Genomic DNA, 14,639 nt, shown 5'->3' with positions numbered 1-14,639 from the left:
CTCCTCATTGAGGACAATTCTAATTGACCACGTACCTAAGTCTAGACGTGGGGGTGATCGAGCTAAAGCTCTGTTAAAAATGGAATCTCGTTGGATCCACCGACTTGACACTGTAGCACCTAAAGGCTTGAATATGTCTATTGACTACAGCTGCTTCTATAAATTACTGTGGGTTTCCTTTCATCTTGCTATGGCTTTTTCTACCATACCCTTGACACACGCTGCAAAATTTTGTATATAGGTTTAGTTATTTCTTGCCAGCCATTATATATTTTTTTGGCATTGAGTCATATTTGTTTTGGAGTCCTGATTGGACCATAATATGGGCCTAATTTGGCTCTCTCTGTAACAGATATTTTACTCGTAAATGTCATAGTGGATTGCAAATTATAACTACTTGTGTTTTTAATGTGTAATTAGGGAGTTTCACTTAATAATCAGATACAGTATATTGTTATGCAACTTGTATTTAGGTTGCCTGTTTTTTCGCCATTTAGTATGTATGGGTTTATTCGTATACATATATATCCCAAATACAAGCGCATGTTATGTTTTGCATGTTATATGTATAATGCGCAGAGTTGCCCTGGTACCCACTCACAAATATAGTTGTTACTGGCAGTTTCTTTTTTGTTGCGGTGTGTTTTCCGCTGATCTTAACTGTTGTGTGTGGTTACCGTGACAACCAGTATTTACGTTATGACGTCACTGCGCACGCATGCGCTATTACGTCATTTACGCATGCGCAGTTGCGATACATTTGCTATTGGGTCTGACAGTGTCTCCATGGATACGCACTTATGCTTGCGGTCCATGCGCGATATTACGGCACACAGCTGGGTCAATTACCTTTGTATTTGGCGGTTTTTGTTATGTGTATCTGATTGGTGGGTGGAGGTATTTAAGGGTTCACCTGTGTATGTTATCTTATGCCTGATTTCTTTCTGTGAATTGCTGCATGTGACCAATGCTCCAGTGGGAGCTGAAACGTTATGCTACTTTGGCATTAAAGGAAGGTGTTTTGTCTAAATCTCGTGTGCTGGCTTTCTTTGCAGGGGACTACAAGGATCATCACCAGGTCTTGTCCTTATGCAATATATATCGTTGTATTTATTCATTGGCCGTGCATTGAGTGGTTGCAACGTTGGTGACTGCTGATCTTTCTTGTTAATATATATATATATATATATATATATATATAAATAAATAAATAAATAACTCTTCCATTGCTGCTTGTGAGTGAGTGCTGGACTTTTTCTGTGTGTTATATTAATGTATTATTTTTTTGTAATTTTCCCTGTTTGGGCCTTGCACCCAGGCCTGTCTGGGGTTAACTGCCTGTGGCTCTGGTGACAGTGCAGCTTCCTGAGGGTGCTGGTCTGCACCCAGTGCTGTGCATGTTGCAGGGTCATTGGATGTGTACCCGGTCCGGCCTGAGAGTGCTGACCCCACCCGTGTTTTATATATATATATATATATATATATATATATATATATATATATATATATATATGTGTATGTATGTGTGTAAAAAAAACAATTGTTTTGTTTTTATAGGGTATATCACTGACCACTAAGAAAGCTGAGCTAGCTACTATTCCACAGGCAGTATATAAAGGGACATTCTAGTAGAAAACATGCATGCTTTAGTTCATTAGAGTATGAAAGTTTTGCACTATCTAAACCACAACTCTGTATGTTCAACTCAGCAAAGTGGTTAAAACCATAGTTAAACTCCCTGTAGGAAGAAGCAGATAACCAGCTGTGTTTAGTTCGGCAGTGGCTGTCATGTGACCCTGCTAATCATCAATTGCGTTCAGACTGGCAGCTGCAGTGCTTGTGGGGGATTTAAATATGTATTTAACTATTATAGGAGTTAAACACGGAGTTAGTGTTACGGTGGTATGAGTGCTGTCCTAGGCACCAAAAATTCTTCTGCCTCTAACTGCACCTCCCACCACCAACAACAACCTCATATTTGCTTCATATAAACCCCACTAGACAACCAGGCATCACTGATTTTTATTAAAATAATTTTTTTTTAAAAATTTGGAAAGCATAATAGTAGGAAGGTAACATGCCACAGAACTACACTTTAAACACAGTACCCTATGCAAAGGCCTCGCTGGTACAACCCGGGCTGTACCCCAAAAGGTTGAATACAATGTGCACCAAGGACAGCACAAAGACAACAATGCCAAGACAAGTGGGAAGTTAAGAACTCACAAATCAAAATAACTTACAGCAACATCTAAGAGCAGTTCACCGCGTGTTCCATGCAGAATTTTCACCAGATTCCCAATACTCTTTTCCCAGATGTAGAGAGCATGCTGCCGCGCAGAGCCGGCTACAATGTACTCACCGTCCCCAGAGAAGCAGCACTTTTTCCAGGGCGTCCTGTGATGGAGCAGGGAAGAGTCTTAGACAATATTACTGTCATGCAAAATGCCAGAGGATACGTATAGCATGAACCAGGTATATGATCACATTTGTACACTGTCACAATGGAGAATATTAACTATTTCATGGCAACACAATGTAAATTATACATAGAAGTTGTATTTAAACACAAGTCAAGTAACAACAATGAAATAGATGAATGTGATAATAAAAGTACATTTTTGTAATTCTTTTTATTTCTACACTCAATTTCAACTTCTATGTCCCTTTAAGGTATGTACGCTAACCATTTGACGTCATTTTAAAGCATAAGTTCAACATGAAACTTGCTGTCATTGTCACTAGAGAGTGCAGCTAAAGTCGTTCCATGTAGAAAGTTGAAAAGATCTTAGTGACAGTATTGATCACATTTTCATTCAAAACATAAACATGTTTAAAGGGACATGTAACCCAATTTGTTTCTTTAATGATTCAGACAGAGCATACAATTTGAAATAACTTTCTTACTTCAGTTATCAAATTTTCTTCATTCTCTTGGTATTCTGTGTTGAAAGAGCAGTACTGGGAGCTAGCTGAAAACACTTGTGAGCCAATGACAAGAGGCATATATGTGCAGCCACCAATCAGCAGTTAGCTTCCTGAGTCTACCTATGTATGCTTTTCAACAAAGGATTCCTGGGAACAAAACAAATTAGATAATAGAAGTAACTTGTAAAGTTATCTAAAATTGTATGCTGTGTCTGAATCATGAAAGAAAAATGTGGGGTTTCACCTACCTATTGCTCTTTCATCTGCATGAAAGAAAATGTTAGAGTTTATAGTCCCTCTAGCTTACTTCTGAACCAACGTAAATCAGTGACTTTAATATGATGCCAATAGAGATCATGTTGCAATTGATGTGTGTGGGAGCACAGACTGTTTAAAACACTACATCAAAAGTTAATTCTACCGGTTAACCAAATCCTGTAACTTCTGCATGGGTTCTGGCTCCCCATCTCTCCCACAGGTCAGAATCTCCCGTCCATCATAAACCCTGATTATTCGGTCTGCTGTGTTTATCAAGAAGCAGCTGTACAAGGGACAAAGAGAAACTGTGTTTATAAACATATTTAAGCATTTGAATGTAATAGAAGAATAAATAATTAGTCTCTTTATGTTATTTTTGAGGATCATCAAAATACCAAAATTTCCTGCCTAAAGTACAATGGTTGAAGCTTAATCTGCCCACTTGCTCTGTCAATTTCCCTTTTCTTATCTGCATGTGCTATATTACTTCCTATCATCTAACTTTTGCACCCAACCCTTAGCTGAAAACTGAACTCAAATCAAAAGTACAATACTAACTTCTCGAAGACCTATATTTTGCACTTAAAGGGACATTCCAGCAAAAATTGGAATCCACATGGAGGCATTAAAGCTTTGAATAAAAGCGCTTTTGTAATATACATTTATTAGTGCTTCTAATAAAAGCTATAGCTGGGGGGGAGTCTAGGCAGTGTCTGTGACAGGTCGCAATATCAGAAGCTCTGGGTGAAAACTAATATGATAATATGCCGATTACTACCAGATAGTCACAGCATCCTCTGAAAATAAGCTTACCTATAACTACAATATACATTGCTGAACTGAATAATACTAAAATTGCTCAATATAAGATCCCCGAGTGCTGCTCTAGACCATCGAGGCACCCCCTGGACAGCCAGGTAAGACAGTTTAAGTTAAACTCCTAAAATTACTAAGTTAGTGGGAGACCGCTGTATTTGTTTGCGAGAAGATTATGGACATATTATAACAAGATGAACCCTGTAGTAGCAGCAATGCTAGATGTGTTAACCAGACTGTTAGAAGACTATTTTGTGTGCCTCTCCGACCACCTGGCAAGAGAGTGGGGGAGCGTTTGTACTTCTAAGCCCAAAACAAGGTCCCCACTAACCTATGATATTACGCAAAACACGGTAAGGTGAATATGTGTAGTAGAGCATATTGCCTCAATAGAGGAGACAGTAGCAAAACTTTGTGTCTCAGTACTAGTAAACTCCTCACAGACTGTACATTTGATTGCTCCGGGGACTGGTCAGCAGAGTAGGAACATCGATAGAGGCGAGATCCTCTATGAGCCTGTACTCACACATAGTATGATCCTACCTAACACACCTAAGTAGTCATTGCAAATGGAGCGTGAGCAAGCCTTACCAATCCTCTGTACTTTCATTAGATGTTGAGGCCCCTACTGTGACTGTTGGGGGCTTAGAGTTTGCATACATGAAGAGGTTAATAAATAAAGGTGCAGCAGCTGAATTCCTCCGAGCAGCTGAGAGAGACAATTTAGGGCAAACTCCAGTGAGCTCTGCTGAGCTTAGTCAGATCCAAGCTAAAGATTCAACGGCTGTTAATTCACTGCTACCCACGATTACATATTTACATGTTCTGTCAAGACACATTAAAGTTCAAGCTTGTCAAGGTTTAATATGGTGTCTCGCAGTTCACTGGAGTCCAGAAGTAAAACCGGGTACAGACACCCTAGTCTGGTTGGGATTGTAAAGACAAGGATCTGCTACTGCTCATCTTGTGCCTGCTTTTATTATACTTTGCACAGTCCTTTTCACTTGCTGTTAAGTCTCCAAGATTGCATGATCAGAGACTTGAGGATTCTATGGGATTATACGTATTCTGAGTGAAGAGGAACCACACATTATTATACTCAGTTGTTTGCAGCATGTAATGTTTTATGTATAATCTAATTAGATCAGTGCTATCCGGAGTTTACTTTTATGGCTACATACTGACCTCCCAGCATAGAATAAGTATTCATATTAAGGTATAGGGGATCCCTTTAATCAGATACTTTCTGGTTTTATCATTTTTTTTATACAGCTGTTCATCTGAAAGATTGTGTATACAAAACCTTTGACGAAACTTCTATATAACTATGCCATTTACTTTTTAGCATCTAGGAGTACTAAAAGAGGACACTCTAGTGGTTATTGTAGTAATCTATAGACATATCGAGGCAACATATAATTGCTGTTACCTTAGAAAGTTGTCCATACATGCAAATATCTGATCTACACATATATATATACTATGTAATCTACCAGATAATGTAGTGAGGTTTGCTTTCCTAGTAATGCTCTCTTTCAATATTATATTCATTTCTTTGTTGCTGCTGTATCCCCAGCGGCTGGGTGCTGTAGTGCAGCATTTCTGTTTAATTTTAGGGATGAGGAGAGTCTATTTTAGTTCTGCTATCTTTGCTTAAATTTGGCAGGAGTAGAGAGTAGGTTCAGCACCCGATAACTATATCATTTATATCATTTATATCATATAGTACAATATATAAATATTGTACTATATGTACTTGTTCTATGTTCCACTTATTAACCTTTTAAGGTTAATTTTTTGTACAATTCTGTTCAATAAATGTCTGTAGACACGGCTCAGATACTTATTGCTGCATTCCCCATCCTTTATACGTGCTATATTTGTTAACCTGGTTTGTTTTGTTTTAAAGATGTGTACATCGCTGTTAGGTTCACCAATAAGTAGTTCCTTGCTACCATACCTAATCTGCCTTATTGGCCTCCCTTCTATGTTAGCGTAGCCTGACATTCACTGCGGTTTTTATTACTTTTATATACCCCATTGCTAGTCTGTTGTGAGGTGGTAACATCCCACTATTTTATATGTTGCTAGTAGCCTTAATATTCACAAGCTATAAGCAAAAACATAATTTATGTAAGAACTTACCTGATAAATTCATTTCTTTCATATTAACAAGAGTCCATGAGCTAGTGACGTATGGGATATACATTCTTACCAGGAGGGGCAAAGTTTCCCAAACCTTAAAATGCCTATAAATACACCCCTCACCACACCCACAAATCAGTTTAACGAATAGCCAAGAAGTGGGGTGATAAGAAAAAAAGTGCGAAGCATATAAAATAAGGAATTGGAATAATTGTGCTTTATACAAAAAAATCATAACCACCACAAAAAAGGGTGGGCCTCATGGACTCTTGTTAATATGAAAGAAATGAATTTATCAGGTAAGTTCTTACATAAATTATGTTTTCTTTCATGTAATTAACAAGAGTCCATGAGCTAGTGACGTATGGGATAATGACTACCCAAGATGTGGATCTTTCCACACAAGAGTCACTAGAGAGGGAGGGATAAAATAAAGACAGCCAATTCCTGCTGAAAATAATCCACACCCAAATAAAGTTTAACAAAAAACATAAGCAGAAGATTCAAACTGAAACCGCTGCCTGAAGAACTTTTCTACCAAAAACTGCTTCAGAAGAAGAAAACACATCAAAATGGTAGAATTTAGTAAAAGTATGCAAAGAGGACCAAGTTGCTGCTTTGCAGATCTGGTCAACCGAAGCTTCATTCCTAAACGCCCAGGAAGTAGATACTGACCTAGTAGAATGAGCTGTAATTCTCTGAGGCGGAATTTTACCCGACTCAACATAGGCAAGATGAATTAAAGATTTCAACCAAGATGCCAAAGAAATGGCAGAAGCTTTCTGGCCTTTCCTAGAACCGGAAAAGATAACAAATAGACTAGAAGTCTTACGGAAAGATTTCGTAGCTTCAACATAATATTTCAAAGCTCTAACAACATCCAAAGAATGCAATGATTTCTCCTTAGAATTCTTAGGATTAGGACATAATGAAGGAACCACAATTTCTCTACTAATGTTGTTGGAATTCACAACTTTAGGTAAAAATTCAAAAGAAGTTCGCAACACCGCCTTATCCTGATGAAAAATCAGAAAAGGAGACTCACACGAAAGAGCAGATAATTCAGAAACTCTTCTAGCAGAAGAGATGGCCAAAAGGAACAAAACTTTCCAAGAAAGTAATTTAATGTCCAATGAATGCATAGGTTCAAACGGAGGAGCTTGAAGAGCTCCCAGAACCAAATTCAAACTCCAAGGAGGAGAAATTGACTTAATGACAGGTTTTATACGAACCAAAGCTTGTACAAAACAATGAATATCAGGAAGAATAGCAATCTTTCTGTGAAAAAGAACAGAAAGAGCGGAGATTTGTCCTTTCAAAGAACTTGCGGACAAACCCTTATCTAAACCATCCTGAAGAAACTGTAAAATTCTCGGTATTCTAAAAGAATGCCAAGAAAAATGATGAGAAAGACACCAAGAAATATAAGTCTTCCAGACTCTATAATATATCTCTCGAGATACAGATTTACGAGCCTGTAACATAGTATTAATCACGGAGTCAGAGAAACCTCTATGACCAAGAATCAAGCGTTCAATCTCCATACCTTTAAATTTAAGGATTTCAGATCCGGATGGAAAAAAGGACCTTGTGACAGAAGGTCTGGTCTTAACGGAAGAGTCCATGGTTGGCAAGATGCCATCCGGACAAGATCCGCATACCAAAACCTGTGAGGCCATGCCGGAGCTATTAGCAGAACAAACGAGCATTCCCTCAGAATCTTGGAGATTACTCTTGGAAGAAGAACTAGAGGCGGAAAGATATAGGCAGGATGATACTTCCAAGGAAGTGATAATGCATCCACTGCCTCCGCCTGAGGATCCCGGGATCTGGACAGATACCTGGGAAGTTTCTTGTTTAGATGAGAGGCCATCAGATCTATCTCTGGGAGCCCCCACATTTGAACAATCTGAAGAAATACCTCTGGGTGAAGAGACCATTCGCCCGGAGCAACGTTTGGCGACTGAGATAATCCGCTTCCCAATTGTCTACACCTGGGATATGAACCGCAGAGATTAGACAGGAGCTGGATTCTGCCCAAACCAAAATTCGAGATACTTCTTTCATAGCCAGAGGACTGTGAGTCCCTCCTTGATGATTGATGTATGCCACAGTTGTGACATTGTCTGTCTGAAAACAAATGAACGATTCTCTCTTCAGAAGAGGCCAAAACTGAAGAGCTCTGAAAACTGCACGGAGTTCCAAGATATTGATCGGTAATCTCACCTCCTGAGATTCCCAAACTCCTTGTGCCGTCAGAGATCCCCACACAGCTCCCCAACCTGTGAGACTTGCATCTGTTGAAATTACAGTCCAGGTCGGAAGAACAAAAGAAGCCCCCTGAATTAAACGAAGGTGATCTGTCCACCACGTTAGAGAGTGCTGAACAATCGGTTTTAAAGATATTAATTGATATATCTTCGTGTAATCCCTGCACCATTGGTTCAGCATACAGAGCTGAAGAGGTCGCATGTGAAAACGAGCAAAGGGGATCGCGTCCGATGCAGCAGTCATAAGACCTAGAATTTCCATGCATAAGGCTACCGAAGGGAATGATTGAGACTGAAGGTTTCGACAGGCTGTAATCAATTTTAGACGTCTCTTGTCTGTTAAAGACAGAGTCATGGACACTGAATCTATCTGGAAACCCAGAAAGGTTACCCTTGTTTGAGGAATCAAAGAACTTTTTGGTAAATTGATCCTCCAACCATGATCTTGAAGAAACAACACAAGTCGATTCGTATGAGACTCTGCTAAATGTAAAGACTGAGCAAGTACCAAGATATCGTCCAAATAAGGAAATACCACAATACCCTGTTCTCTGATTACAGACAGAAGGGCACCGAGAATCTTTGTGAAAATTCTTGGAGCTGTAGCAAGGCCAAACGGTAGAGCCACAAATTGGTAATGCTTGTCTAGAAAAGAGAATCTCAGGAACTGATAATGATCTGGATGAATCGGAATATGCAGATATGCATCCTGTAAATCTATTGTGGACATATAATTCCCTTGCTGAACAAAAGGCAATATAGTCCTTACAGTTACCATCTTGAACGTTGGTATCCTTACATAACGATTCAATAATTTTAGATCCAGAACTGGTCTGAAGGAATTCTCCTTCTTTGGTACAATGAAGAGATTTGAATAAAACCCCATCCCCTGTTCCGGAACTGGAACTGGCATAATTACTCCAGCCAACTCTAGATCTGAAACACAATTCAGAAATGCTTGAGCTTTCACTGGATTTACTGGGACATGGGAAAGAAAAAATCTCTTTGCAGGAGGTCTCATCTTGAAACCAATTCTGTACCCTTCTGAAACAATGTTCTGAATCCAAAGATTGTGAACAGAATTGATCCAAATTTCTTTGAAAAAACGTAACCTGCCCCCTACCAGCTGAACTGGAATGAGGGCCGTACCTTCATGTGAACTTAGAAGCAGGCTTTGCCTTTCTAGCAGGCTTGGATTTATTCCAGACTGGAGATGGTTTCCAAACTGAAACTGCTCCTGAGGACGAAGGATCAGGCTTTTGTTCTTTGTTGAAACGAAAGGAACGAAAACGATTGTTAGCCCTGTTTTTACCTTTAGACTTTTTATCCTGTGGTAAAAAAGTTCCTTTCCCACCAGTAACAGTTGAAATAATAGAATCCAACTGAGAACCAAATAATTTGTTTCCCTGGAAAGAAATGGAAAGTAGAGTTGATTTAGAAGCCATATCAGCATTCCAGGTCTTAAGCCATAAAGCTCTTCTGGCTAAGATAGCCAGAGACATAAACCTAACATCAACTCTAATAATATCAAAAATGGCATCACAGATGAAATTATTAGCATGCTGGAGAAGAATAATAATATCATGAGAATCACGATTTGTTACTTGTTGCGCTAGAGTTTCCAACCAAAAAGTTGAAGCTGCAGCAACATCAGCCAATGATATAGCAGGTCTAAGAAGATTACCTGAACATAGATAAGCTTTTCTTAGAAAAGATTCAATTTTTCTATCTAAAGGATCCTTAAACGAGGTACCATCTGACGTAGGAATGGTAGTACGTTTAGCAAGGGTAGAAATAGCCCCATCAACTTTAGGGATTTTGTCCCAAAATTCTAACCTGTCAGGCGGAACAGGATATAATTGCTTAAAACGTTTAGAAGGAGTAAATGAATTACCCAATTTATCCCATTCCTTAGAAATTACTGCAGAAATAGCATTAGGAACAGGAAAGACTTCTGGAATAACCGCAGGAGCTTTAAAAACCTTATCCAAACGTATAGAATTAGTATCAAGAGGACTAGAATCCTCTATTTCTAAAGCAATTAGTACTTCTTTAAGTAAAGAGCGAATAAATTCCATCTTAAATAAATATGAAGATTTATCAGCATCAATCTCTGAGATAGAATCCTCTGAACCAGAAGAGTCCAAAGAATCAGAATGATGGTGTTCATTTAAAAATTCATCTGTAGAGAGAGAAGATTTAAAAGACTTTTTACGTTTACTAGAAGGAGAAATAACAGACAAAGCCTTCTTTATGGATTCAGAAACAAAATCTCTTATGTTATCAGGAACATTCTGCACCTTAGATGTTGAGGGAACTGCAACAGGCAATGGTACATCACTAAAGGAAATATTATCTGCTTTAACAAGTTTGTCATGACAATTATTACAAACAACAGCTGGAGGAATAGCTACCAAAAGTTTACAGCAGATACACTTAGCTTTGGTAGATCCAGCAGGCAGTGGTTTTCCTGTAGTATCTTCTGGCTCAGATGCAACGTGAGACATCTTGCAATATGTAAGAGAAAAAACAACATATAAAGCAAAATAGATCAAATTCCTTATAAGACAGTTTCAGGAATGGGAAAAAAATGCCAAACATCAAGCTTCTAGCAACCAGAAGCAAATGAAAAATGAGACTGAAATAATGTGGAGACAAGAGCGACGCCCATATTTTTTGGCGCCAAATAAGACGCCCACATTATTTGGCGCCTAAATGCTTTTGGCGCCAAAAATGACGCCACATCCGGAACGCCGACATTTTTGGCGCAAAATAACGTCAAAAATGACGCAACTTCCGGCGACACGTATGACGCCGGAAACGGAAAAGAATTTTTGCGCCAAAAAAGTCCGCGCCAAGAATGACGCAATAAAATGAAGCATTTTCAGCCCCCGCGAGCCTAACAGCCCACAGGGAAAAAAGTCAAATTTTTGAGGTAAGAAAAAATATGATAATTTAAAGCATAATCCCAAATATGAAACTGACTGTCTGGAAATAAGGAAAGTTGAACATTCTGAGTCAAGGCAAATAAATGTTTGAATACATATATTTAGAACTTTATAAATAAAGTGCCCAACCATAGCTTAGAGTGTCACAGAAAATAAGACTTACTTACCCCAGGACACTCATCTACATGTTTGTAGAAAGCCAAACCAGTACTGAAACGAGAATCAGTAGAGGAAATGGTAAATATAAGAGTATATCGTCGATCTGAAAAGGGAGGTAAGAGATGAATCTCTACGACCGATAACAGAGAACCTTATGAAATAGACCCCGTAGAAGGAGATCACTGCATTCAATAGGCAATACTCTCTTCACATCCCTCTGACATTCACTGCACGCTGAGAGGAAAACCGGGCTCCAACTTGCTGCGGAGCGCATATCAACGTAGAATCTAGCACAAACTTACTTCACCACCTCCCTTGGAGGCAAAGTTTGTAAAACTGATTTGTGGGTGTGGTGAGGGGTGTATTTATAGGCATTTTAAGGTTTGGGAAACTTTGCCCCTCCTGGTAGGAATGTATATCCCATACGTCACTAGCTCATGGACTCTTGTTAATTACATGAAAGAAATGTCTCTTAACATATGTGGTACCCTGCCACTTAGAATGAACAAATACAAGGGTCCAAATACATGTGTGGTTTCCTACTATTTAGATTTGAAAGGTATTAAGATCCAAAAGTGGCCTGTGCAATTTAAGCCATACTTCTCCCCGAGTGATATTTATGTTGCTAGAAGTCCAAGAGTGGCTTCAATTTGTGGTTGCAGATATATACCAAAATATATAAAAGAGGTTGCTTTAGTCAATTTATGTTGGTTACCTACAGTTCATTAATATTTTGGATATAGTCGTTGTCAAGGATACTATGCCTGAATTATATATATTGTAGCATGCAAGATGTATGTTACTTCCTTTATTGTCGATTGAACATGTTTTTCTATACCTGATGCACACGTAAACGTGTATTCTCTTATTTTGAAATCTCAATAAAAAGACAAATTTAACAAAAAACAAACAAAACAATAGCTGTTTCAAAAGTGTATATAAGTATGCACCATGCACCAGCATTTTAAACACAACACTTGCTCAGGGAGCCTAAAGGTTCTTATACATCAGATAATGACTTAATTTGTTAATTGCAGACATGATACAAGCCCCACTGGCGCTCTGAGCAGCTGCAGTATATAAAATGTGAATGCACTGAGAATATCTAGCTATGCTTCACATGCAGAGAAAAATGTTAACACTAAAACAATGACAACTTTTACTAAAAGCATTTTTGCCCATACATGTATAATACTGCAAATATGCTTCTATTCAAAGGTGTCATTCATCCATGTGCATTTAAATTTTGACCGGAATGTCCCTTTAAAACTGCTGATAATAGTAACCTACTGCACACTACATGCTCCCTTGATCTAATAAAACGTTTTTCCCCTTCAGTGTGTTCCCAATGGTCCATTTTCCAGATATCTGTGAATGGAGATGCCTGATGAAACAGCTAGCACATCGAAGAAACGCGTTTCAATCAGTTGGTAACTTTGCTTTTAAATACTCTGGGTACTGTACATACCCATTGGTTTTATATTATTGGTTTTAATAAAAGTTTGCTGAACTTTATTGTAGCCTGAGTTTTATTGGACCTTATCTGGGCACTCCCGAGCCCCTACATCCTCTTGAGGATCAGTTCGCTGGGAAACCGAGATCTCTGCTTGCGCCACTTAGCACATTGGTGCTGCTTATTTTGTGAGTATTTTCTCTCTCAAGATTTGCCATTGTTGGTTATATTCGCAGTATTATACTAGGAGGCGCCCTCTTTTTTGTGATCTGCATTCACATTCACAGATATCTTGATTCCCTGATTTTGTTTGGAGAGGAGCTGCCGAGACCACAACACTGGCTTCCATTGCTGAAGCACGACTCTACCATCACAGAAGACCACTCTGGAATTTCTCTGACCCTTGCAGTGCTATCTTCTAAGGACTCAGATAAGACTCTATATTGATTGCCAATTGTATACCGTGATCACTAGCATCATTTAGTGTTCATTTATATCATCGTATTTATATATAATTTGGTGTTCTTATGTGATTGTGCAGATTCAGTGTTCATACTAGTCACCACATATGTGTTTATATTTCAAAAGTATTTATAGCTCTCTAAGCGCCCCCTAGAGTTGGACACGTGAGTGCCTCAACAGGTTTGGTTAGTCAATGGTCGATTTACCTTCCTAACTGGCTATTTCTTAGTACACTAAGCCTATAGAAAGCTATGTTATATACATCTGTCAGACTCAGTCACCGCTTATTCTCTCTGCCACTCCCTATAATATATAAAAACAATGCATGATAGACAAAAACATAGCTGATACTACAACACACAATTTTCAATCTAAATATGGCGAGTCATGCATGTCATGTAGAGAAAATGTTAACAATTGTGAAACATTGTTTTTTTTATTGGGAGTAATAAATTAATATCAACTCAAGTGACTATATTTAGTTATAAAGAGATATAATTTTCAGAACATTTCTGCATTACCTTCCTTTCCGTGCAAACTCTATGGATTTGATAGCTGTTGTGTTGCTGGTCCCAGTTGTAACTCGGAAAGACGCTACCAGGTCTTGACTGTTCATCTTTAAGACTAAGATCTGTAAAACAGCAATTGAGTACTTACAGGCGGACCAACTGAACAAGTCATTTAGCAAGAAATAAGGTACATAGTAGAGAATATAATATGTAGACAAGTGGTTTCCAGTGTTCTCCAAAGAAAATTGTGCCAGTTGGGTGGCATTATTGAAGTAGCCATCCGGCTCATTCATATTATAACATTTTCTGTTATTTATAAATGTGATTTAAAGGGATATGAAACCCAAAAAGATTTCTTTCATGATTCAGATAGAGCATGCAATTTTAAACAATTGACTAATTTACTTTCTTTACTTACTATCAATTTTTCTTCAATCTCTTGGTATCTTTTATTGAAAGCAGGGACGTTTGCTTAGGAGCCGGCCCATTTCTAGAGCACTATATGGCAGCAGTTCTGCAAGAATGTAATCAATTTGCAAGAGCACTAGATGGCAGCACTATTTACTGCCATGTAGTGCTCCAGATGTCTACCTAAGTATCTCTTTAACACAGAATATCAGTAAATTTGATAACAGACGTTAATTGGAAACGTTTCCGTTTTTTAGTAAACAACAGTAATATGTATAATCAA

The 14,639-nt window shown here is 38.4% G+C and overlaps 1 protein-coding gene across 2 annotated transcripts in view; it reads right to left on the bottom strand.

Annotated features, from left to right (window-relative positions):
- RBBP5 (RB binding protein 5, histone lysine methyltransferase complex subunit) overlaps positions 1–14,639 on the bottom strand; it is a 127,199-nt gene that overhangs the window by 82,841 nt on the left and 29,719 nt on the right. For both annotated transcript variants that reach the window (XM_053706625.1, XM_053706626.1), the window contains exons 6-8: positions 13,961–14,070; positions 3,350–3,469; positions 2,244–2,397 (exon numbers count right to left, since the gene is read on the bottom strand). In XM_053706625.1, the coding sequence (XP_053562600.1) occupies positions 2,244–2,397; positions 3,350–3,469; positions 13,961–14,070 (384 nt within the window). The remainder of the gene's footprint in view (positions 1–2,243; positions 2,398–3,349; positions 3,470–13,960; positions 14,071–14,639) is intronic.

Source organism: Bombina bombina, chromosome 3, assembly GCF_027579735.1.
Source record: "Bombina bombina isolate aBomBom1 chromosome 3, aBomBom1.pri, whole genome shotgun sequence".
NCBI classification, from domain to species: Eukaryota; Metazoa; Chordata; class Amphibia; order Anura; family Bombinatoridae; genus Bombina; species Bombina bombina.
The sequence above is the reverse complement of the archived record's forward strand: the minus strand, read 5'-3'. Positions and strand labels throughout refer to the sequence as shown.